The sequence below is a fragment of the Equus quagga genome, chromosome 15 (genome assembly GCF_021613505.1).
Source record: "Equus quagga isolate Etosha38 chromosome 15, UCLA_HA_Equagga_1.0, whole genome shotgun sequence".
NCBI classification, from domain to species: Eukaryota; Metazoa; Chordata; class Mammalia; order Perissodactyla; family Equidae; genus Equus; species Equus quagga.
The window spans coordinates 87,095,023-87,117,475 of NC_060281.1; the positions used below are offsets into that span (position 1 = coordinate 87,095,023).

Here is a 22,453-nt window from a genome sequence, read left to right on the forward strand (position 1 = left end):
CGGGGGGAGTAGAGGAGGGTGGGTGAGCATTCTCCTGGGTACTGGGGGAACGGCCAGCGGTGGCCAGGTTGATTACTGTTTGGGGAGCATGGACTCGCTAGACACTTTCTCGCACAATTCTGAGGTTGCTGATATTTTCGTTTTCGTCTCTGCTTTACAGATAAGGAAAGCGGTGCTCTAAGAGGGAAAGTGACTCCCCCACTTTTAGTGGGTTTCAGGCAGACAGATGCGGCTTAGGAGACAGATAAACCTGGCCTGGGGTGGCCTCCTGGCTCCCCCACTCAAATACCTAAAACTAGGGGCTTCAATGATTGTTACGATTACGTGGCAGAGCCCACTCGACTGGAGGCCCAGGATCCTCGAGCTAGGGCTCTCCCCCTTGTCTTCCCCAATGCAGTGAGGGCAGCTCCCCAGGCCTCAGCAGCCAGGGTGCTGGGACCCTGCCTCCCAAGGCTCTGGGCTGCCCTCTGGGAGGTGGGGTTCAGGCCAAGGAACCCAACCCCACGCCCCACCCCATCAAGCTTAGGAAGGGTGCCTGGAGGGACGCGCTGAGAGACAGCACATCAAGTTTTACAGAGATGCACACAAGAGTCCTTGAAGCCGCACATTAAACATATACCTCTTCCTGGAGCGCCAGTTTCAAATATTTAGGGTCTGGACAGGTAGGGGAAGTAGGCAATTTAAAAATTGTTTCACACTGAAACAAACATGAAAGTATCAGAAAGTCAAATGAAAAAGCAGCCTCCATTTTGAAGGTGAAACGTCTATGCCCAGAACCCGGAGTGCTAGCTCTCTCATCCTTCCTTTATCACGGTTGGGGCACTCCCGGGAGGACTCAATACCTGCTCCGGGACTCTCCCCTTCACTGTGTTGTCATTGAAGGGTGGAGACTCAGGTCACAGAGCCTGGAGGCGGCAAAGCCAAGATCTTCACCCATTGACCCAAGCCCTCAGGCAGTTGCCACTGCACAGACCTGCTGCCTCCCCACCCACTGAGACACCAGCTGAAGAAGCCACAGACCCCTCTCATATAGGGGAGATGTGGCTGTGGCAAGTCTCAGGCCAGGCAAGAAAGAGGGTGGATGGTAACCACGGGGAGGACCCCTGCCCTGGGCTTTCAAGGGTCCATGGGCGGGGTGCGAGCCTACCTCCAGAGGAACAGTCTTAGGGTGTATTTGGCTCTGAGGAGCCGGAAGATACTGAATCCTGCTCAAATCAAAGGATGTTTGCTGAAAAGACCCAGCGCACCAACTCGGGGGCAGCCAAGGGCAGTAGGGAAATGGAAGGTGGGGCTCAGGGCTCCGTCACCTCCACTACCCACCAGCCTTCTCTGCGTCTTCCTGCTTAGCTTCGTCTTAGTGTGGACCTGCCAGTGACTCTGCCACTTTCCAGTTTGTGTCCCCAGCCCCCTCTTACTTTCTCAGCCTGTGTCTTAAAGTCTGGAGAGGGGTCTGACCAGCATAGCCCACCTATGCATGCTGGGTCTGGTGTCTAGTCTTGTATAATCAGTAGGGGTCCTGAGAAGGGGTGTGGGTGAGAGGACAGTCATGTCCAGTGCCGGGCCCCAGAGTAAGAGTCTGGTAATCAGAGGCCCTCCCTTGGGGACTGGGGACCAGGTTTGTGTCTAGCCTGTGTTTAGATCTATGTGAGTCCAGACGAGCCACTTCCCCTCTCTCAGCCTGTTTCCAAACTCACAGCTATGGATGGTGCCTTGGGTTCCATCACATGTTCATGGCTGTGAGCTAGCTCATCATAAATCACAGATAGGGAAACTGAGGCCCCAGCAGCAAAGTGAGTTGTCTAGGGACATGCAGCAGCAAGAGGAGAGGCCCATCCCACAGCTTCCGCAGCCTAGTTGCTGGAAATGGGTTCTCCCCTACTGGTGCTTCCCAGGGCCCCTCCCTGCATCAATTGCTTCCCCCAGCAGAGGCCTGAGTCCCTGAAGGGTAGCGCTCAGATCTGAGGGATTTGGGGAGCCTGTGGGCCAGGGCAGGCTGCTCTGGGCTTCTGGATGGAGCCAAGGAGCCCACTGCTGCCCTCCATGAAGCTGGGCGCCCCACCCTCCACTCTCCCTCAAGGGAATATCCTGTGGAGAGCCTTACTGCCTGAAGGTCAAGGCCAGTTAGAAACTGGCCCTCTGGAGCCAGATAAACCTGGTCTAAATCCCCTGCCACTCCTCAAGCCACACAACTCTGGGCACTTTGCTTCCTCCCCTGACCGAGCTCTCTGTCGGCACCCACCTCCAGGGGTAACCAAGTAGAGTGGATGGGATGGAGCCCTCAGTCCCTGGCAGCCAGTGGTGTTAGATCTTTCTGCACCCTGGCCCTTCTGGGTTCCTATCTGGGATCACCTGCTGGGTCACCTGCTTTGGGCTCCGCCCTCAGCCTGCCCTCCACCCCAGCCCTCTCCATCCCACCAAGGCCCACCCTGCCCTCATCCTGGTTAATCCTCATTCCTCATAGTCCACCCCTCACCAGGTGGGGCAGGTGGGAGCCGCTTTGTGACAGTCTTGGAAGAAGTGTAGACACATTTTCACTGCCCAATACTCCCCGCCAGCTTAGCTCTGAAAAGGTCAGGGTGTTTACTACATTTTAAAATTATTATTGTTTTTTATTAAAGGGAACACTGGAAAACTGACAAAATCCCACAAAGAATATAACCCTTAGGCGGCCCTGATTCCTCCTCTTCAGGAAACGCGGACGGAAGGGGGCTGTTCTCTTGGCGGGCTCAGTTTCCCTCTCCTAACCTCTCCTGGAGAAACTCTGTCTAAATACCCCCGTATTTTGGTCCTTGGCCTGGAAATCCCCTGCCATACAGTTTGGGTTTTGCAGCAGTGATATGCATGCTCCAGCGGGTGTCAGAATCACCAGAGACAAATGTAAAAATGCAGATTCCCGGGCCCACCGGAGCGCGTCTCATTCAGCGGGTCTCGGGTGAAGCTGGGAGTATTTCATCCGCGTGCAATGATTGTGGTGCGAGTTGGGAGACACTTGCAGCCATTCCGTAGCTTGACCACCAGAGGGCGCCTCGAACAGGGCTAATTGGTCGCCCTTTGAGGTCTTCCTCCAAACGGGTTGCTGTCATCAAGGACTTGTTGGTCAGACAACAGGCTAGGGGTGAGCCGTGTCCTAGTGGGCAGGAGCTTCCGCAGGGAAGAAAGCTCAACGTCAGGAAAGAGGCTCGCAGCCGGCACTGAGCACCTGGCTGGGGTGGGCATTCTGCCTTGGTTCTTGCGCACCTGGACTCCAGAGCTGAGAAGCCAGGGCCCAGCTGGAATCCGGATCAGCCTGTCCTGCTCTGGAGCTCGTTGTTTACGCAAACCTGAGCTCAGAGAGCATCCTGTTGATCAGATGGTAAAGCCTAGACCCAGGCAAGGGCAAAGGCTTAGTGGCGGCTGCCTTACCTCCCAGCCCACGTAGGGCTCTTTGTCCTGCTAGGGCTGGGGACTGGGGGCAGAGGGTGGATCCTAGGAATTCCAGCTATGAGTCAGCTCTGAGTGCCCAGGGAATGGGACAGGGGCTGCTGGCCGGGGAGTGGATGTTGGTAGGCAGTACCCTGTTTCCGCAGCTGTGGGTGGCCCTGGTGATTCAGCTTCCCTCTGCCCGCCCAGAGGGGGCCCGCCCTGGGCTGGGAGAGGGGGGAGGTGCTGAGACTAGGGAGGGGCGATGGAGGGGCCTTTAAGCGACCCGGTAGTCCAACTCTTCTGGATGCTGAGGTCTCACGGGATAACTGTGGCCAGAGACCAGGTGGTCCCGAGACTGGTCCTGGGTTGGGGGCTCCCAAGGGGCGAGGTCCTTGAAGATGGAGTGAGCCTCCTGTGAGGCTGGGAGTTTTCATTGGGTTCTCTCAGAAAGACACTCCAGTATCTCCCGCCCTGTGTTGGTCTCTATTCGGGGTTGGCCTTGGTGCTGGGTAGGGAGGGGCCTGATCCCCCGCTGGGGGAAGTGGGGACAGAGAGGCTGACCACTCCAGCTAGGGGGGCTCTTCTGCTGGAGGGAAGGCTAAGCCGATGGAGGAGGGGCTGCGAGCGGGCGGCGTGGGGGCGGGGCGAGACATGCCTCCGGGCTCCGGGGGTGGGCGGGGCCTGGCCAGGGGCGGCGCCAGGGGCTCAGCCCAACTTTCCGGGTGGGGCGCGGGCGGCGGCGGTGGAGGCGGGGCTGAGCGCGCTGGGCCGCGCCCGCCGGCCCGGCCCGGGCTGGAGCTGGGCGGGAGCAGCTGCCGGAGCCGCAGCGGCAGCCGGAGACGCAGCCTAAACCGCTGGGAGCTGGAGCCGGAGCCGGAGCGCAGGCCCTGCCGGAGCCGAGCGGAGCCGAGCCGAGCTCGCCGCCTGATAGCGACTGGAGCGCGGGCCGATGTGTCATCCAGCCGCAGGGCCTGGGCACTGTCGGAGGAAGCGAGCCGCGACCGCCGGGCACCACTGGGCGCGGGAATCCGCATCGCCCCTGCCAGGTCTGGGCACGGCCTGAACACGCAGGAGGTCCGAAGAGAAAAAGGAAGGAGGATTCCATCTCAGCGCTGCGTGGGCACTGGGCAGTGAGAAGAGTGGAGATTTCACCTGGCACTGGGCAGAGGTGCCCGGAGCTTACTAGGCCAGGCTCGAGCATCAGAGCCTGGCATCCCCACGGGAACGACCTGGGCTCTGCCCTGCTTGAGCCGGGAACCCAGTCAGCATAGCTCCTGGACCTCGGCTGGCACAGGCCTGGCACAAGAAGCAGTGCCCTCACCTGTCTGAGACCTGGCCAGGATCTGAGGGCCCAGGATCTGGCCTACCCCAAACTGGGGCTCTCTGGTGGCCCAGAGCTGGTCACTGGAGAGCACACCTCCTGCCCCAGCCCCACTGGTACGGATGTGCCGCTGCTGGCTGGAGCACCATGATGGCAGGATGACCTCAGCTGAGGCAGTGGCAGTGGCTGACAATGCTCGGGTGGCTGGTTCCCCCGAGTGGCCCCTTGATGCCCCCCAGGCCCTTGGGCAGCCTGGCAGGGCCCGGGTGGCCATGGCAGCACTAGTGTGGCTGCTGGCGGGAGCCAGCATGTCGAGCCTCAACAAGTGGATTTTCACAGTGCATGGCTTCGGGCAGCCCCTGCTGCTCTCGGCGCTGCACATGCTGGCGGCAGCATTGGCATGCCACTGGGGGGCACAGCGCCCCATGCCCGGTCGCGCCCGCCGCCAAGTGCTGCTGCTCAGCCTCACCTTCGGCACCTCGATGGCCTGCGGCAATGTGGGCCTGAGCGCGGTGCCCCTGGACCTGGCACAGCTGGCCACCACCACCACGCCACTGATCACGCTGGCCCTGTCGGCGCTGCTGCTAGGCCGCCGCCATCACCCACTGCAGTTTGCCGCCATGGGCCCACTCTGCCTGGGGGCTGCCTGCAGCCTGGCTGGTGAGCTCCGGACACCCCCTGCTGGCTGTGGCTTCCTGCTGGCGGCCACCTGCCTCCGTGGCCTCAAGTCCATTCAGCAGAGTAAGTACCCCAGTCGCTGGCTGAGGTGGGGATCGGGGTGGGTATGTGGCTGGATGGTCCTGTGAGGGGTATGGCTGTCATCCCATTTTACAGAAGAAGAAACGGAGGCTCATGGCTTTGGAAGAGGCAGAAACTGAGGCTCAGAAAGAGCCAGTAGGTCAGGGAGTTCCAGGCCCCAAACTTAGGCTCTAGAGGCCCAACCAATATTTAATAACAGTCGCCATTGATAGGTGTTGCATGTTTTGTCAAGCCCCTTATCTCACTGGATCTCCATACTGCCCTGATCAAGGAAGTCACTATATTGTCCCCATCTGACAGGTAGAGGGGCTTGCCCTGGGTCATGTGGCCAGTGAGCAGCAGAGGCAAGATTTGAACCCAGGCAGTCAGACTCCATGCTGTCCAAGTGATGTGGCTTAAGGCTGTGGACCCAGAGGGAGGCCTGATAGCGGGGACCAGGGAGAGAGCAAGAGGGCAAGGCCTTGAGCTGGGATTTGGAAGCCCGGGAGTTTGGCTAAGTCTAGGAAGGGCTGATGTTTGCTAGGAGTTGCAGTGTAACAGGCCCTGTGCTAAGTGTTGACCTTGAGTCACCGTGGCAACCACCATCATCACCCCCATTTTACAGATGATGTAATTGAGGCCCAGAGGGGTTCGTGATTGGCCCAGGGTCACGTGGCTTCTGAGGACTGGAATCCTGGTCTCTGTGATTCTGGACCTTGGCTCTGATGAAAGGGGATGCGGGCTCTGAGCAGAGGGTGGGGTGGAGGCTCCAGGCCTGGATCCTGGTAAATTACTCTGCCTGAGGGTGGAGGCCACCTTCCTGCCTGTCCTACTGAGGCATCTGAGTCACAGTCCCCATCCCTGCCCTCTTAGCCTCAACCCAAGGTAGACGTGGGGGAGGCCAGTGTGCCCACTCGGGGTGGGGAGGCCTGGGTTTAAGCCACATCTTTGCTCATACTTGCTGGGTGACCTTGGGCCGGTCCAGGTCTTGTCTGGGCCTCAGTCTCCCCATCTGTTCAGTCGAGGAGGGTTGGAGCGGATGGAGTTCCAGGGACCTCTTGCTCTCCCTGCCTTCCAGCTCTGAGATCCTGTGACCCAGGCCTGGGAGAAGGAAGGTGCCCTCCAAGTGTGCCGGGCTGGGGTTGGGGCAGCCTGCAGCCAGGGAAGGTTGAAGTCAGAGCTCAGCCCTGCCCTGGCCTCTTCAGAGCCAGGACCCAGAGGCCCTGTCCCCATCCTCCTGGGCCCTGTGGCAGGGCCAAAGCCCGGTTCTATTTTTGCCCTCAGGTTACATGAGAGCTAGAGCCTGAGCTTGGACCTGGGCTCTGGGCATGAGTTGGCAGCGGGAAACCTGACCTCACAGGCCCCCTGCCCCCCACCTCCCCTGGCAGGGCCACAGGGCTGGGAAGGGCCCAGCCTCAAGGCCCACACCATGCCTACTGAGGCTCAGTGCTCCTCACCTAGGAGGAGCCCTGGCCTGCAGGACAACTGAGAGCAGCCAGGCCTCAGGCACACAGGCACGGAGCAGCAGGTGCCTGGCTTCAGGCTATGTCTTGACCTCTGCCAGCTCCCTCCTTCTCTCCCAAATGTCAACTGCCTGGCCCCTGAGGCGTGTTGGGTGCTTGCTCCAGGCTCCCACAGTGCCCTCTGCTTCCCCCAGCATGACTCCAAATGCCCTGTATTATGACCACTTGGTTCCCAGCAGACAGGAACTCTTAGAGGGCATGGACTGGATTTGGGGTCTCTTCATGTCCCCAGCACCTGGCCTGAGACCTGGCACAGGGCAGTACTCCTTAAGTGGTGGATTTATTAATGGCTCTGACTGCAGGATTGGCAGGCTGATGAGGCTCCATGGCTCAGTGTACTAAGGAGGGAGCTTAGGAGGCTGGAGGCCCCACCAACAGAGATAGGAGCCTGGCAGAGGTGGGGAGGAGCAGACTGGAGCCAGGGGCTGAGATGGGTTTTGAATCTGAGGAGGTTTCCACTTCCACAGGTTCCAGGAAAGGCATCAGGGCCAGATTCAGACTAGAGTGTAAATGGCCAGCTCCTTTCCTGACAGCAGACTCCATGGGATCAGGGGATGAGAATCCAGGAAGAGGAAGGCCCAGGCACCCAGGGCCAGCAGCTTCCTTCCTACCTGGGCCAATTGCAGGCCCAGGGGGTCTACGTGGGGAAAGAGGTGATGCCAGCTTGCTGAACTTGTCCTGAGCTGTACCCACCTGCATCAGGGAGCAGCCTGACCGATCCCTGTCCTCTGAGCTCTCAGGCTCGTGGGGAGATGCACTCAGAAGTAGAAATCACAATGGCTGGGGAGAAAGTCTAGAGCCAAAGTGGGCACAGGTACAGTTGGGGCGGATACTTCTTCCTGGGGAGCCCGGAGAAGGCTGCCTGGGGAGGAGGCACGCAGCATTGATAGTAATATAATCATAGTAGTGAACCCTTGCTGAGCCCTCACTGTGTGCCCACGCCGTGCCCAGCACTTCATAGACCAGAGCAGAAGGGCATTCTGGGAGCAGGAAACAGGCCACGCCAGGGCACGGGGTGTCAGCCAGCAGGAGCAGAGTGGGAGGGATCGTGACAGCTGCCGTGGTGAGCAGTTACCACTGGGCACCAGGCCCTGTGCTCAGCACCTTACACACCCCTGAGGGGGGTGTTGTCACCTTCCCATGCTACACACAAGGAGATAGGCATAGAGAAAGCGTGACTCGGCTGATATCACACAGCTAGTGAAGGAGTGAAGACGGGCTACACCAGTAGCCAGTGGAGCAGCGTCTAGAGAACATGTTTGTCTGTGTGTGACAGAAGCTTGGGTGTATTCAGATGCTGAAATGAAAATCTCTTTGGAGAAGGCGAGGTTGAAATGGAGGGTTTGGGGGGCTGGCAGAGGATGGGGTCGCTGAGGAGGCAGGATGACAGGCTGGCATTTTGGGGGCCCCGAGTGGGGGGCGTCTCCTCTGGCAGATCACTACCCTTTCTCTGGGCTGCAGGGAGGGGAGGCAGAGGGCTGGCTGGGATGCAGAACAGGCACAAGGGACTGGGTGGGCAGGTTAGGACCTTCCTGCCTGGCTGCCTCACAGAGGGTGAAATTCACCTGAAATCCTGAACCCCTTCCAGTGATCGGACACTTAACAGGCAGGCCACAGGCAGCTCGGAACAGCGCTAAATTTGGAGTTGAATGAGCAGGAGGCATTCCAATTATCTGTTCATTTCTAGAAATGCTTGAGCTGGAGGGACTGTTGCCTAGAGAACAAAGCCAAATATCAGAATGAAATTGAGAGAAATATAAGATTCCCTGTTCTCAGCATAGCCTAGGAGTAAGCACCTCTGTGGCTCTTTGGAAAATGTGTGTCAGAAAGCGCATAGTGGCTCAGGGAGCCCTGGGAGGGGGGCCTGGATCCATTACTCATCTCTCGCCACTAAAACTTGGAGAAGGCCCCAAACCGTCATTGTCCTCATGCAAATCTTGTCATTTCACCCGAGCTGTGTCTGACGTTGATGACGGGCACCACTTCCTTTGTGAACCTGCCTGGTGGTAACGTGTGTACACACATACATAGAGGCACACACTCACACATATGCAAGGCGTTAGGATCCTCTCTTTCCTTACGAAGCTAAAAGGTTTCCTCTTAGTCCTGGGTTCATCTCAACAAGCCCCGGTGCTGGTAGCAAAAGATGTTGATTATCAGTTATAAACAGGGAGTGACAGCCAATTGCAAACAATGACTTTCTTGTTGTTCCCTTGTCATCCCAATGGTCATAAGTGAATGAACATTTGACTCAAAGAATTTATTATTTTAAAACTCGTTTTTTTTTTGTTTTTGTTTTTCCAATGGAAAGCCCACGTAGCTAGTAAATGGCAGAGCTGGGACTTCTGTGGCCTGCCCCCGCTATGGTGGGGTAATGGGTGTGATGAGGGCTGAGGCCAGGGCAGGTGGGTGGGGGCCACTTGGTGCAGAACCTTCAAAGCCGGTTAAGAACCTGGAATATTTTTCTCCAGAGCCTGGGGCGCCCCCAAAGATTATATTTCTGAGCCACATTTCATGTTTTCTGATCATGTGGATATCACAAGCAGAGTATTGTTTCAGCCTTGTGGAAGGTGTTTTGAAGTGGGTGATAACAGGCTTATTTATTTTGTCTTTTTATATTGACTGAGCACTTACCTTATAAAGGCTTTATGTACGTTATCTATTTTAATCTTTACAACAACCCTGCGTATTATGTTTTATTACCACCCAACTTTGCAGGTGAGGAAAGCTAGACCTGCACAGGTTAAGTGCCAGGTCACGGCTAGTAAGGAGAGGACACAGGTCACAATCCAGGCAGTCTGACTGGATTCTTGATTGTCACGCTACACAGGGGGAGCCACTAACTCTCCCAAGGGGTTGGGGCAGACTTCCTGGAGGTCATCCTGGGTCGGCTGAGTGGGGGTTGTCTCCCCACTGGGTGCTGATGGCCACTGTCCTGGTTACAGGTGCCCTGCTGCAAGAGGAGAGGCTGGACGCGGTAACCCTGTTGTACGCCACCTCGCTGCCCAGCTTCTGCCTGCTGGCGGGTGCGGCCCTCGTGCTGGAGGCTGGTGTGGCACCGCCACCCGCTCCCACTGACTCCCGCCTCTGGGCCTGCATCCTGCTCAGCTGCCTCCTGTCTGTGCTCTACAACCTGGCCAGCTTCTCCCTGCTGGCTCTCACCTCTGCCCTCACTGTTCACGTCCTGGGCAACCTCACTGTTGTGGGCAACCTCGTCCTGTCCCGGCTCCTGTTTGGCAGCCGCCTCAGCACCCTCAGCTACGTGGGCATTGCACTCACTCTTTCAGGAATGTTCCTTTACCACAACTGCGAGTTCGTGGCCTCCTGGGCTGTCCGCCGGGGCTTCTGGAGGAGGGACCAACCTGGCAAGGGTCTTTGAGACCTGGGGGAGGGCATGAGCCTCCTGGGGCAGCCCCAGCCTGAATCCAGCCTCGGCCAGTGGCCATGGGAAAAATGGAGAGCAGGTAGCTGCTGGGGCCAGCAAGGGAGAGGGGCCTTCTGGAAGGGCCACCTTGGAGGCTGGAATGGGACTCCCAGAGAGACCCACCTCCTGTCCCTGCCCTGTCTCTCCTTATCACAGACCCTACTCACCACTGGATGGTGGGTCCAAGCCTGGCACAGTCACTGTGCTTGTCGGAGTAATTATTGTGATTACCATCAACTACTACACTGAAAATTGCCGGCCAAACTTTGGAAACCTCACCGTGTTCTGATGGCGACAACGATGATTCTTGGCGGTTGCACAATCCTTCCTCCAGGAAGTGGGGGAGGCAGCTAGGGGGCCCAGGGAAGGGCTTCTTTGCTTCTGGGTTCCCCCCGGGGAATTGGGGTCATCTGGGCCAACTCCAGGCAGCTGCTGTGGCCTAACCCCTGGGCCCCCCAATTTTGGGTCTTCCATCCTCAAATAAACTATTTTTGCTTGTATACTTGTGTCATTCCTCGGGGTTCCAGCCAAGGAAATACAGGGCGAGCAGTGGACCCACTGGCTGCTAGCCACCCACACAGAAACGAGGACCATCCTCCCTTACCCACTATGGCTTGTCCAGGTCCCCAACCTAGCCCCATTCTCTGAAGTCTCTCCACTGGCCAGGCCACCTTTGCCCATCTTTTGAATGGCAGCAATGGCTTCCTCTCTACTCTTCTCTGGCCCCACTCTATCTTCCTTTGCAGCCCTGTGTGTTTCCAAAACACATACCTTCTGTGGCTCCCTGCTGCTTTCCTGCCCCAGACCACAAGGCCCTCAGGATCTGGCCCCTGTGGTCTCACCAGGCTCCCTGTCTCAGTTCTCCCTTGGGCTCCACCTTCTAGCCTCACCTACTTCCTTCAGGTCCCCCATGAGACCATGCCTGCTCACCGGAGCCTTTCCACATGCTGTTCTCTCTGTCTAGTTTCTTCTTCCTATATGTCCTCCCTTCTCATGACTAAACCCATGCCTGGGAGAGAAAACGCAAACGTGCAGCTTTCCTTTAAAAGAAAAACCAAAAAAGGAAGGCTGATGAAGGAAGAAGCTTGACAAGGTCCATGCTCAGGGCTGTGGGTGCAGAGGACAAGGAATTGGGTGGGACTCAGCAGGGAGGGCCAGGAGGGCTGGCCCGGGAGCTTTGCAGGGGGGCAGGGCTGCCATGTCGAGAACCTAGGACTGTAGTCCTGACCCCTAGAATTCACCCAGAGCTGCCCTGACGGGCTGGCCGGACTCAGCCTCATCACTTCTCTCTCATCCTTTCCTTGGCTCTCTGTGCTTAACTCCCCCCACCCAGCTGCCTCCTCTAGAGGCCGCCTGTTGAAAACCCTAAGGACCCTGCCTGGATTAGGAAGACCTGGGACCTAATCCTGCTCTGCCTGCCTCACTGTGTACCTTGGGTAGGTAGCATCCCCTCTCTGAGCCTCAGTTTCCATATCTGCAGATTGGCAGATGACCCACTCAGAAGTCTGGTAGGCAGGGCCAAGGGAGAAGAGGGGGTGATGGCGCCAGCTGGTTTGGTCTCTTTCCGGGGCTAGTCATGTCATCCACTCTGACATGTCACTCCATGTCACTCTGGCTAGTCTGACATCCACTCTGAGGCTCCAGGCTCATCTGGAAAATGGGGACAGTCTCCCCTTTCTGTGTGAGGATGGTGCCAGACCAGGCTGGGGCTGGGATCTACAGGGCCTGGGACTCGGAGGAATCACTCATTCCTTCACGTAGCCAGAAGTCATGGAGGACTGTGGTGCCAGCCAGCGCTAGACAGGCTGCATGAAGGGTCAGCCCAAGGCTGAGGGTGGGGGCAACGAGGGCCTGAGAGGCCCCAGCCGTGGGGAGGACAGGCGCAGGGTTTCCTGGCCTTGGCTTCCACCCAGGCTGGCCTTGAGGAAAGGAAGTGGGCCCAGGCTGAGTCACTTGCTGCCCACCCTCCCTGTGACTCAGAGATGCCGCTGGCCCAGCCCCATCCCTGTGCAGCCCGGGTACCTCCAGGCTCCACCCTGAGGCTTGGCCAGACAGGACAGAGGATAGATGGCTTTGGGGGGGCAGAGCCTCTTTGGCACCCAGGAACCCTTCCCATTCGAGGGGGCCACTGCCATGGCAGGAGCCTCCCGGCTGTACTCTAGCCCTGGCTCCTAGGTCTCGTGTGATGTTTGGCTTAAGAGTGAGCTTCCTGTCAGAGCAAAGCCAGCCCCCACGCCGGTGGTCGTGGGGGTGGGCAGGAGGGAATTGGAGCTGTGCCTGATCTAGGGGCTGGCTTGTCACCAGACTCAGGACTGTCCAGCATTGAGGTGATTCCCCCCAGGTCACAGTTAAAGCCCCCCCAGCACTCGTCCCAGCAGCGTGCACGGAATGCCCTGGACTGGGAGTCAGAAAGCCTGCCTCCCTTTCTCACAGTGTGACCTGTCTGGTCTCTCCCTGCTTCACACTGTCGTTGGGCGTGAGGGCGACAGGGATACTTATGGGAAGGGCTTAGCGGTGATCCCCATTGATGGGCCACTGTCCCTCTGGGCTCTGCCTCTTACTAGTTCTGTTGCCTCAGGCAAGTCACTTCACCTCTCCCAGCCTCAATCTCTGTACCCAGTCCCTGCTGGGAAGCCTTCTCCAGATGTCGCCTTCCTTGGGAAGCTCTTCCCCACTCCCACCCCCACCTCTGCCCCGCCCCACACCAAGCTGAGTTGAGAGCTGCGCCCAAAGGCCAACCTAGCTCCCTGCCCTTCTCCAGGCAGGACCCTGAGCACATCCCACTCTCAGAACTGGTTTATCACCTCCCTTCTCCACTGGACCAGGCTCTGGGAGGACTGAGATGACTGTCCTGCTCCCCGCTGTCTCCCCAGCACCGGCACAGTGCCTGCCATGGAAGGAGTAGGCAGAAGAGACTAGTCAAGAACAGGGGTCGGACCTGGGTTCAAATCTTAGTCTGGCATGTCTAAGCTGTGTGACCCTGGGCAAGGGCCTTCCCCTCCTGTGCCTCTGTGTGGGAAGTGGAAGCAGCAGTAGAACCTAACTCTGACTAGCTCCAGGAGGGTGTGATGGGCTAAAGCATGGCAAGTGCTTAGCAATTGTGCCTGAAAACTAACAGGTCCTTAAGAAGTGCTACCCGCCTTCCCTCAGCCTCCCCTGAACATCGAGAGCCCCCAGGGCATGCTCTTGTGGTAACAGAGCAGGACGGATGCCCCAGCTCCCACCCCCTTGCCCTGCTTTGGAGGAAGCTGGGGAAGCTGGGTCTGTGCTGGGCATCCTGCCATTGTGGATTCAGAACAAAGCTGATGCCTTGTCTCAGCCCCAGCTGCCAGGGGGTCCCTCCCTCCCTCCCCAGGGGGCCTTTGGATTGTCATTCCAGGGGGCCAGGGCAAACAAGGACTCTTCTTGCTCTCTACTCTGCTCCCAAATCAGCTCTGGGATGCCAGAAACTCAACCATCACACTGTTCCTGCTCAGTTGCAAATACTTCCTGGAAATAACACAAAATACAATAGAGAACCATGGAAGGTTTTGAGCAGGCAAGGGCCATGATATTCAACAAATATTTCTTGATAATGAACCTTCTGTTTGGTCTGGATCCTGTGTAGAGGAGAAGGTGAAGAGGCTTGAGACAGGAGGCAAGGAGACCAGGGAAGAGCTATCGTTGTGGTCCAGGGGAACAGATGACAGTGGGGACAGTATCTTGAGCACGGTGCAGAGTGGCATCAGTTGTATTGATTTGGGGTAACAAATTATCCCCAAACATTATGGCTTAAAGCCACAAGCATGAATTATCTCACAGTTTCTGTGGATGAGGAACTTGGGCGTGGCTTAGTGGAATAGTTCTGGCTCAGGGTCTCTCATGAGGTTACAGTCAAGATGTCAGCCAGGGCTGCAGTCATCTGAAGGCTTGACGGGGGCTGGAAGGTCCACTTCCAAGATGGGTCATTCACATGGCTGTTGGCAGGAGGTCTCAGCTCCTTGCCATGGGGGCCTCTCCAAAGGGCTCCTTAAATGTCCTCACGACACGGTAGTTGGCTTCCACCAGAGTGAGTGATTCAAGAGAGCAAGAAGCCACAATGTCTTTTTGACCCAATTTCAAAAGTGACGCTCATTTCTCTAATGTCTTCATTTATTATTTAATTCTACTATCATCCTTTCTCTAATATCTTATTGGTTACACATGTCAGCTCTATTCAGTGTGGGCCCTCGCCCTTTGACCATACAAGGGCGTGAATACCAGCAGGAGGAGACCATTGAGGTCATCTCTGAGGCTGGCTACCAAATCAGTGAATGTCTGTTGAGTGAGTGATCCAGGACAACACAGCCTGGGGCCATGGGGAGTTAGTCTGGGAGCTTCCTGCTCCAGGTGGGATCTTGACAGCCATACTTCTGCCTCCTCCTTGACACAGCACTGTACAATCCTGGCCCACAGTAGACACTTGGCAAATGCTTCCTCAGTGAGGGCTGGAGGCTGTTTCCTCTGCTCCCGACTGCAGACAGGAGAAGGCCTGGGCTCCTTGGTCTGGTATGTGAAGTCTTGGATGCCCTGATGTCTCCAAGCCCACTCCTTGTTACCCCTCCAGCTATATGAGGCCACTCTTGCTCCCTGCGCCTGATGGAGCCTTCCAGCATCTAGGTCTCCTGCTCCCTCCTGATTGCCACAACCCTTGTGTGCCCCCTCCTTCATTCTCTAAGCACTGCCAGCATCCCAGCTGGTTAGATTCCAGCCCAGCAGCACTTGCTGCCCGGGCTGGGCATTTCTCTTTGGAGTTTAAACTTTCTTTGGTGGAGGAACCCTTGTCCATGCATCTTATGCCGGAGCCCAATATCAAACAAGCCAAAGCAGAGTTGCCCTAGAGGACCCAGGAACTCCCTCACTCCTGAGGCACTTCTGCCAAATTTCCCAGGAACCTCGTTTGAAAACCAAAGGATCTAGTTCAATCCTTATCATACATACAAGGAAAGTGAAATCCAAAAAGAAGGAAGAACCGAGATGATCGTCTTAGTCCATTCAGGCTGCTATAACAAAATTCCACAGACTGGGTAGCTTACAAACGATGGAAATTTATTTCTCAGTTCTGGAGGCTGAAGTCTGAGATCCGGGTGCCACGGTCTTGGGTGAGAGCCCTCTTCTGGGTTACCCACTTCGTTGTGGCCTTATGTGGCAGAAGGGGTGAGCTAGCTCTCTGGGGCCTCATTTATAAGGGCACTAATCCCATTCATGAGGGCTCCACTCTCATGACCTCGTCACCTAATTAACTCCCAAAGGCCCCATCTCCTAGTACCATCACCTTGGGCCTTAGGTTTTCAACACTTAATTTTGAGGGGACACAAACATTCAGACCATAGCAATGATCTTGCACACAGAGGAAGCAGCAGGGCTAGGACTTCATCTCTTAACTCTTGGGATTCTGCGGTTTCCTGCTCCCCACTCTGCAGTGAAGAGCAGAGCCAGGGTTTGAAGTCACGGGATGTGCAGAGTCTGGCCCAGGTTTGCAGGGAGTGTCTGCCACAAGGAGGCACCGGCCAGTATTCTCCAGCTCAGTCAGAAAAAAATTTTTTTCTTCAAGGAAAAAGCATTACAAATATTTTGCAAAGGGGAAGTCTAGAAAGATTTGTGGTAAGAGGCCTTTATGTGTGTTTAAAGCTTTGTGCTTCGAAAATGTCTCTTGGTACCTCTGAAGGGTGGGAAGGATGGTGTGTCAGTCCAGGTCCCCTGAGAAGCAAACCCCAAGATGGGATTAAAAGTGCAAGGATTTTATGAGGGCAAACACTTGTGAGAGAAAACGGGAAGGGAGCTGGGAAGGCTGGGAGAGCTGTCAGACTGTGACGGAAGTCTGACTCGAGTGGAGGAGAGAGGGAAGGTGGGTGGAAGCGTTCTTGACCAGGCTGCAGTCTAAAGAAGGTTCGGCAAGGCAGTCAGAGTTCTGAGTCAAAGAGGCCAATCAGAAGAGTCCCATGTCTCCCAGGAATGGGCCTACCTTCGTATCCCTGCTATCCTCAGGAACTGGCTAGGAGGAGCCTGAGGGAAGTCTAGGCTCAGCATAAACATGGAGATGGATTTCAGAGAGCCTGTTATGGCCCTTGGTTGATTTTGTTTTGGGTAATTAGAGGTCTGTGGGCTTCATTCTTATGGCCACTACACATGGCACAGGGACTCCCATCTTACAGAGTAGGCAGAATCCCAGAAAAATTCTAGGGTCTGCCTGAAGTCACAAAGCAGGATGAGAGCCCACACCTCTTGACCTTCATCCCAAGCTCCTTCCTAGGTGACACAGGTCCTCAGTCCAGAGGGGAGGTTGATGGATTCTTAGGGCATTTGGACTTAACATCCCGGGATAGGTAGGCAGGGCTGTGTACTTCAGGGTCAAGGGCTACCTGTCCCTGGGATTTGTAATGAGATCATCTCAACAGAAGTCGTCCAGGGAAATTCCCAGGGCCACCAGCATGTCCCTATTTATCTGACAGGGTATTATGAACTTCACAGAAACTTCTCAAACCATATTTAACTGACTTTAATTCATTAGAAAGAAAGAAAGTTCTGTACTTTTGAAGCAGGAAAGTTAGAGCTTCATGAAATCAAACAGAGCCTGGAACCCCTGCTCTAAGCCCGGCTGTTGGGCTGTGAGGACATTTCATACCCCCATTAGAGGATTGCCTCAAAACTCCAACATGGCCTCCTTGTCTTTGGTCGTCTGAGTCAAGGGCCACTCTACTCTGAGTCTGAAGGAACAGAGTGAACTGTTTGGTGAAAGGACTTGGACCCTCTTAAGAGCCCTCAACCTCAACCTCCACTTAGGATGTGAAATCCTGGTTGTACCACATCCAATTCTGAATATTAAAAAAATAATTTAAAAAGGAAGATCCAAAATTATATTTTCTCAACTATGAAAAAAAATGTGTAGAAGGAAGGAAATATACCACAATACCAAAATGTTGACTTGGCTACTACTTGAAGATACTATTGTAGGTGGACCATACTTATCGTCCTTTTTCCACAAATGAGCATGTATCTTTAAAAATAAATTTCTTAGGATTCTGAGGAAGATAGAATAAGCATAGTCTTTTCTTCCCTCTGAACGCGACTAAAAACCCTGGACAGAAGGCATGAAGCAGTTACCTGAGAACTCTGAAAAAGAAATGATAACAGGTAGATTGGGAAAAGGAATCAGAACTTGAAGTAGAAACAATCTGGCAGCAAGTTTCCTGTTTTGTTTTCTGTTCCTGTATCTCCTGGCCTGGTCTCAAAGGCAGTGTGAATCCTGGAACTGTGCAGTGGACACAGAAAGAAAGAACTCCAAGAGAAGCCCTTTGTCTTTCTGGTCTGAGGATTAGGAAAGAGGCCCCCTTCAGGGCAGACAGAGTAAGGGGAAATCCTTTTTTCTCTTTTCCTCCTGTCACTTGGCAGAGCAGACCCAGTCACAGAACATATACTGCAGAGTGGGGAGATTAAAGGCCCTGATTTCCAGCTGGAGGATCAGGAAATGAGCAGTCTTGAACTGGAGAGATGGGGGAGATCATAGAGAGGAGGGAGCTTAAGAAATAGATCCCATGAAGTTGCATATGAACTGCTAGGTTCACATGCATGGATCTGACCCTAAACAGTATTCCAGTGACTCTGAGAACTAAACTACTAGGTAGACTACCCAGATTTCAGACTGGCCCCTGGGTGGCACAAGCTTAGGACACATCTGACTTATGTTGCAAAAGTTTTGAAAACTGAACTGATATTGGAACAATGGCCCTGTGAAACATTCAACTGAGTAAAGTTTAAAGATCTTATTGGCTTTATTCAACAATTCGTGAATTGGGCAGCATCCAATCTAGCAGATAGAAGGGAGCTCCAAGGAGCTGTGCAAATTGAAAGATTTACAGGCAGAGGGAGCAGGAACAAGGAAGTCATCCTAGGCAAAACAGTGGGTTGCTTATTGCCCTTTAGGGGATGGCAGGGGTCTATGAGGCAGATTACCTAACTCGCGCTGATCAGGCGATTCCGGATTGACTGGTGTAAGATTCCATTTCTGGGAGAGTCAAAACTGTAATTAAGTTAAGTCTTGGTTTGGTGGCATGGGCCTTAGCATATGTCACTCCATTTTGGGCCTGCTGTCTTGTTTTTAATAGCCCACAGGAGGCAGATAAGAACTGAAACTAAATGGGTCAACTGCCTCCTAAGACAAAAATTTAACATTTTCCATAGGATTTAACCAAGACCTAGAGTCTCATAACATAATATTCAAAATTTCCAAGATACAAGCCAAAATTACTTTACAAAGAACCAAAAAAGTCTGAACACTGAGATGCCCCAGATGTTGAAATTATCAGGAAAAGATTTTAGAAATGAAAAGATAGAAAGTCTCAGCAGAGAAATAGAAGATACAGAAGACAACCAAATAGAAATTTTAAAACAAAGAAAATATATTAATTAAAATTTAAAAATATACTAGATGGCCTTGGTAGCAGAATGGAGATGACAGAGGAAAGAGTCTGTGAACTTGAAGATAGACCAATAGGAACTATCTGTGATAGGCAGAATGGCCACCCAAGCCAAAGATGTCCATGCCCTACCCCCTGGAAATATGAATGTTACCTTACATGACAAAAGGGACTTCAGAGATATAACTGAGGTCATGGACTTTAAAATCAGAATTATCTGGATTATTGGGTGGGCTTAATCTAATCACATGAATCCTTAAAAGCAGAGAATTTTCTCAGGCTGGATTCAGAGATGCAGCAGAAGGAAAAGTCAGACATATTCAAAGCATGAGAGGGACTCAACCCTCCATTGCTGGAGGGGGCCACATGGAAAGCATTAGAAGGAGTGTTGGCAGCTTCTAGGAGAAAAGACTAGCCCCTAGCTGATAGTTTGTAAGGAAATGGAGTCCTCTGTCCTACAACAAAAGGAAGTGAATTCAGTCAACAACCTCAAATAAGCTTGGAAGCAGAATCTTTATCAGAGCCTCCAGTAAAAAACACCCTTGATTTCATCCTTATGAAACACCTTGATTTTGGCTCTGAGACCCTACGCAGAGGACTCAGTCAAGCCCAACTAGACTTCTGACCTACAGAAACTGTGAAATAATAAATAGATGTTGTTTTAAGCCATTAAGTTTGTGGTAATTTGTTATGACACCAAGAAAAAACTAATACATTATCCAATATGACCAGCAGAGAGAAGTGACAAGATATTCATTCTAAGTAGAATATGAGAAGATAAGTATGTAGCTCTAGGGCAACCTCTAAAAAACTGTACAAAATTAAAATGGAATACTTAAAAAATATTCAGTAATCCAAAAGAAGGCAGGAAAAAGGAAACGGGAATGAAAAACAGAGAGGACAAACAGAAAACAATAAAATGGTAGACCTAAATCCACATATCCATAATTTTGGTATAAATATACCAATTAAGAGACAGATTGGATATATAAAAAAAAGACCCAACTATATGCTGTCTACAAGAAACCCACTTGCAACATAACAATATAGGTGGGTTAAAAGTAAAAAGAGGTAAAAAGAGATATCATGTAAATACTACTTAAAACAAAACTGAAGTGGCTATATTAATATCAGACAAAGTAAAGGGCAAAAAAATCAAGGTGAAAAAAACATGAAGATGGATAAAGAGACATTGCATACTGTTAAAATGGTCAATTCACCATGAAGATATAACAACCCTAAATATGTATGTACCTAACAATAAAGCTTCAAAACACATGAAATAAAAATTAATAGAATTGAAAGGAGATGTAGGCAAATCCACAATTTTAGTTGGATACTTCAACACTCCTCTCACAGTAATCAACAGAATAATTACCAGGAAATCAGGAAGAGTGTAAAAGAAGTGAAACCACCACCAATCAACTGGTCCTAATTGATATTTATTAAACATTCCATCCGAAATAACCTTTTTTTCCCAAAGTGCACATGAAGCATTCACCAATATAGACCATATCCTATATCATAAAGTAAACATTAACAAATTAAAAACAAATGAAATCATACAATATTCTCTGACAATAGTTCTCTGACTACGATGGAATTAAACTAGAAACCAACAACAGGAAGATGGCTGTACAATTTCCAAATACTTAGAAATTAAACTACACACTTTTAAATAATACATGGGTAAAGGAGAACATTTCAAGGAAAATTAGAAAATATTTTGAAATGAACAAAAATGAAAATGAAGTATATCAAAATTTGTGGGATGCAGATCTCAAAACAATATTCTAAGTTTCCAGTTTATGAAATTAGAAGAAAGAACAAAATAAAATCGAAGCAAGCAGAACCTTTTTATTATTAAGGAAATAATAAAGAGCAGAAACTGATGAAATAGAGAAGGAAAGAATAATAGAGAAAATAAAAAACACAAGGTAGGTAGTTCTTTAAGAAGATCTTAAAAATTGATAAACCTCTAGCCAGCCTAACAAACAAATAAAGAGAGAAGACAAATGATAGGTATGAAGAATGAAAAGGTGATATTACTATAGACCCTGCAAATAATAAAGATAATAAGGGAATACTACAAACAAATCTACATGCATAAATGTGACAATTTAAATGAAATTGATCTCTTCTTCAAAAATCACAAACTACCAAAACTCACCCAAGATGAAACAGATAATTTGAATAGTCCTTTAACTATTAAAGGAATTGAATTCTTTGTTAAATCTTTCTGAAAAAGAAATCTCCAGGTCCAGATGGTTTCACTGGTAAATTCTACCAAACATTTAAAGAAGAAATAACACCAATTCACACATCTCTTCCAGGAAATAAAAGCGGAGAGAATACTTTCCAACTTTCCCTTAACCTAACAAAGGGCAGCTACAAAAACTCTGTAGCTAACATCATAGTTAATGGTAAAAGACTGAACACTTTCTTTCTAAGATCAGGAACAAGGCAAGAATGTCTATTCTCACCACTCATGTCCATCATCATCCTGGAAGTTATAGCCAGTGTAATAAAAAAAAGAAATCAAAGGCATTCAGATAGGAAAGAAAGAAATAAAACTACTTCTATTTGCAGATGACATGATTGTCTTAGTGTAGACTGCTAAGGAATCTACAAAAATGCTCTCAGAATAAGTGAATTTAGCAAGGTTGCAAGATACAAGGTCAACACAAAATCAGTTATACGTCTATATACTAACAATGAACAACTGGAAACCAAAATATAAAAATATTTTTTTTACAATGTCCTTCCTCAAATGAAATATTTAAGTATAAATATAATAAAACATATAAGATCTGTATGCTGAAAACTGCAAAGCACTGATGAAAGACATCAAAGACCTAAATCAGTGGGGAGACATACTATGTTCATGGATCAGAAGATTCAACAGAGTGAAGATGCCAATTCTCCCCCAAATTGGTCAACAGATTTAACACAATTTCAATTGAAATGCCAGCAGGTTTTTTTGTTGTTATTGATATAGACAAGTTTATTCTACAATTTATATGGAAAGGCAAAGAAACTAGAATAACCAAAACAATTTTTTTAAAAGGGAGAAAACCAGAAGACACACTATTCTATTTTAAGACTTACTCTAAAGCTACAGTAATCAAGATAGTGTGGTATTGGTGAAGAGAAACACACACATATTAAACAAAACATAAAGAGTCCAAAAATAGACCTACACAAAGTGAAAAGGCAGCTCAGTGGAGAAAGAATAGTCTCCCACAAATGGAGCTGAAACCATTAGACATCCATATGGAAAAATGTGAACCTCAAACTAAACCTCACATCTTATAAAAAAGGATCACAGAAATAAGTGAAAAATTTAAACTCTCAAACTTTAAAACATTAGAGAAAATCTTTGTGATTTAGGGTTAGGCAAAGGGTTGTTAGACATGACACCAAAACATCAATCCATAGGTGGCTGGCCTGTGGCGTAGTGGTTAAGTTCGGTGCACTCTGCTTAGGTGGCCCAGGTTCATGCGTTCAGATCCTGGGTGTGGACCTACACCAGTCATCAAGTCATGCTGTAGCAGCGACACACATACAAAATAGAGGAAGATTGGCACAGATGTTAGCTCAGGGACAAGAA

At 51.5% G+C, this 22,453-nt stretch overlaps 1 protein-coding gene across 1 annotated transcript; it reads left to right on the plus strand.

Annotated features, from left to right (window-relative positions):
• The first annotated feature begins 27 nt into the window (after positions 1 to 27).
• On the plus strand, positions 28 to 10,908 carry SLC35E4 (solute carrier family 35 member E4). Its single transcript, XM_046639956.1, has 2 exons — positions 28 to 5,464; positions 9,930 to 10,908. The coding sequence occupies exons 1-2, from the start codon at positions 4,846 to 4,848 to the stop codon at positions 10,361 to 10,363; spliced, it is 1,053 nt and encodes a 350-aa protein (XP_046495912.1). The 5' UTR covers positions 28 to 4,845; the 3' UTR covers positions 10,364 to 10,908.
• The last annotated feature ends 11,545 nt before the right edge of the window (positions 10,909 to 22,453 follow it).